Genomic DNA, 3365 nt, shown 5'->3' on the forward strand with positions numbered 1-3365 from the left:
GTATAAGATGAAGTACCTCTTTCCACCAAACACCACTCCTTTCCAAATTATGGATAATGAGGCCATAAGTGTAATTACTGAAGGAGTTTGGAAAGTTAATTACTGAAATAATCTAAAAAATAGTGGTGACTGCAATGAGTACAACTCACTTTATAGCTGTCAGAACCACTCAGAATGTGATAAACATCTTACGTTTGCAAACCCAGATGCTGCACCAAAGGAAGTTTCATATTAGCAAATTACCACCAGAACCCATTCCAGTCAATTCATTTTGATTTTGTAATGAGAAATCCTATTAAAAAGGAATAACTTTAAGTTGTGATTGTTAAGTTGTGAAGCAGAAGAAAGATGCCAAGTCTGAGGAAACCTGTCTGGGATCCTCTCCTTGAAGACTGTAATTTGCAAACAGCTCTACCTTCCTTGTTCCCACTGTTCACTGGAAGGTTGTGAAGCTAAAGGTAACATTCACTGGATCTCAAACTCAAAGCACTTAGCTTTGAGATTGCAGGTCAAGACTGCAGGAGAAAATGGATATTTTTGAATTGTAGGCACAAATATCCGTGGAATACACACCCTACTCCCAATTCTTAGTGCTATAGTCTCAGTGACAGAGGGCAATTGCTCTATTCCAGCTGCTTCTGCACCTAGCACCTAGCATCATGAGAGAAGTGATTTCCACCCCCCACCCCGGCACTCTCCACTAGATGTCCCAGGCTCCGCTGCCTTTTCTCCCCATCCCTTTGTGACGCAAATGGCTCCAGGCCAAGGCCTAGTGCTCACAAAGGCAGGTGCAAACCAGGCGCGCACTCAGTACTCTGGGAGCTTCAGACTGATCTGGGCTCCGGTCCTGCTGCTCCAACCACAAGGCAGGGGGCGAGCCCTGACACCTCCATCACGCGCTATGGCCAGCCAGTTATTCCGCCCTCTCACCCCGCGCCTCTCGTCCTTGACACCTGTGAAGCCGCATTTCGGACACCTCCAAGCGGGCATCAGCGTGGCGATCCAGCGCACCGACGGGAGAATCCATCTCGCAGTGGTCACAGAGATCAAACGGGACAACGCTTGGGTCACGGTAGAGTGGGCGGAAAAAGGAGTCAAAAAAGGCAAAAAGGTTGCTTTAGAGACCATATTCCTGCTGAATCCAGCTCTGGCCTTGGCTGGGCCCGCCGCGCAGGGCAGGGCTTCGCGCTCCGTGTCTCTGGCGCCCCCTTCCGTTATCGGGGACCAGCGAACAGCCGCGCGGTGGGCTGGGAAGATCCCCCAGAGAAACGAAACGCCCTCGGGGGACAGCCTGGCCGTGAGAGTTCCCAGCAGCCCTTGCCTGATGACACAGCGGAAATCTGCCTGCCTACGAGAAATTGAGAAACTGCAGAAGCAGCGCGAGAGGCGCCGACGGCTGCACCGCGAGATTCGCGCCCAGCGCGCCCGGGACGCAGATACTGGAAATGCCCACTATGAGATCCGGCGCCTGATCGAGGAGTGCCGCCGGCGCCTGCGCGGGGGCCGGATTTCCGGCCCTGAGCCGCGGGACGGCCGCCGCATCTGCGTCTGTGTGAGGAAGCGGCCTCTCAACCGGCAGGAGGCCACGCGGGAGGACCTAGATATCGTCACCATCCCCTCGGACAACGTGGTCATGGTGCACGAGTCCAAGCAGAAGGTGGACCTCACTCGCTACCTGGAGAACCAGACCTTTTGCTTCGACCACGCTTTTGACGACACCGCCTCCAACGAGTTGGTGTATCAATTTACTGCCCAGCCGTTGGTTGAGTCCATCTTCCGCCATGGCATGGCCACCTGCTTTGCCTATGGACAGACAGGCAGCGGGAAAACGCACACTATGGGCGGAGGCTTTTCGGGAAGAGACCAAGATTGTTCTAAAGGCATTTACGCCATGGTGGCGCAGGATGTTTTCCTCTTACTGAAAACTTCCGCATATGAGAAGCTGGACCTCAAAGTCTATGGGACGTTTTTTGAGATTTATGGGGGAAAGGTGTATGACTTGTTGAACTGGAAGAAGAAGCTGCAAGTCCTTGAGGATGGCAGTCAACAAATCCAGGTAGTCGGGCTGCAGGAGCAGGAGGTGTGTTGTGTGGAAGACATGCTGAACCTCGTGGAACTAGGGAACAGTTGCCGGACTTCAGGACAGACATCAGTCAATGCCCACTCTTCCAGGAGCCACGCAGTGTTCCAGATCATTTTAAAGTCTCAAGGGAAACTGCATGGCAAGTTTTCCCTTGTTGACTTAGCTGGGAATGAAAGAGGAGCAGATACTGCCAAGGCCAACCGGAAAAGACAGCTGGAAGGAGCAGAGATTAATAAGAGTCTCCTGGCACTCAAAGAATGCATCCGAGCTTTGGGTCAGAACAAGTCTCATACCCCATTCAGAGCCAGCAAGCTCACACAGGTGCTCCGGGACTCCTTTATAGGCCAGAACTCCTCCACTTGCATGATTGCTACTATCTCTCCAGGGATGGCCTCTTGTGAAAATACCCTCAACACTTTAAGATATGCAAATAGAGTAAAAGAAATAACTCTAAATTTAAGGCCTCGCCATCGTTGTCTTTATCCTGCTGAACGTGAAATGCCAAGGGTGTTGGAAAATCACATTAGAAATTCAGAAATGTCCCTTCAGGGGGATGAATTTATTAGAATACCTTGCCTACAGAGTGAGGAGGAGAAAGAGACTGAAGAAATCAAAGTGCTGTCCTCTCCATTAGTGGATACAACAATTTCCTGGAAGGAAGCAAGCCAATGGCCAGATAATAAAATCCAGGATACATCTGATGAAGTAAACTGCAATGTTGACTTTTGCATTGCCCAGTTATTGTCCATTTTGGAGAAGAAAATAGATATTCTGACTGAGATTCGAAGGAAACTGAAATTATTACAAGCTGACCTTCAAAAGGAGAGCAGGCATGGTGAAGTCAATGGTGAGAGATCAGACCTGAAATGATGAATACAGTGCTGCAGTTTCTAAGTTTCTTATAAAGGAAAATTGTCTAAATGATCTGGATAGAAAGATCCTCCTGGAAGGTTTAAAACCTCTTTAAATATGGCTGTGAGAAATGTCCTCTTTTTTTTTTCTTCTGTATTTCTGTAATTTATTTTTATTCTGTAGGACAGTGGTTTGTGACTTGGAACCATTTTACTCCCTAGGGACAATTGGCAATGTCTGGAAACATTTTCATTTGTCAGAATTGGGTATGAGAAGAGTGGTGGTACTAGACTATCACTAGGATACTAGAGTATAGAATGATACTAGTAGAAGGCCAGAGATGCTGTTAAACATCCTACAATACACGGAATAGCCTTCAAATAATTATCCTGTTGAAATTATTATCAGATAATATATATATAAAGTCAAA

General features: G+C 48.3%; 1 protein-coding gene across 1 annotated transcript; it reads left to right on the plus strand.

The window, feature by feature from the left end:
• The first annotated feature begins 798 nt into the window (after positions 1-798).
• KIF2B (kinesin family member 2B) lies at positions 799-3062 on the plus strand. The gene has a single exon (XM_027516653.1). It carries the CDS (start codon positions 902-904, stop codon positions 2951-2953), a length of 2052 nt encoding a protein of 683 aa, XP_027372454.1. The 5' UTR covers positions 799-901; the 3' UTR covers positions 2954-3062.
• The last annotated feature ends 303 nt before the right edge of the window (positions 3063-3365 follow it).

The sequence above is a fragment of the Bos indicus x Bos taurus genome, chromosome 19, assembly GCF_003369695.1.
Source record: "Bos indicus x Bos taurus breed Angus x Brahman F1 hybrid chromosome 19, Bos_hybrid_MaternalHap_v2.0, whole genome shotgun sequence".
Classification (NCBI taxonomy): Eukaryota; Metazoa; Chordata; class Mammalia; order Artiodactyla; family Bovidae; genus Bos; species Bos indicus x Bos taurus.

Coding starts and splice junctions, on each gene's coding strand:
- KIF2B (XM_027516653.1), top strand. CDS start 902: ATGGCCAGCCAGTTATTCCGCCCTCTCACCCCGCGCCTCTCGTCCTTG.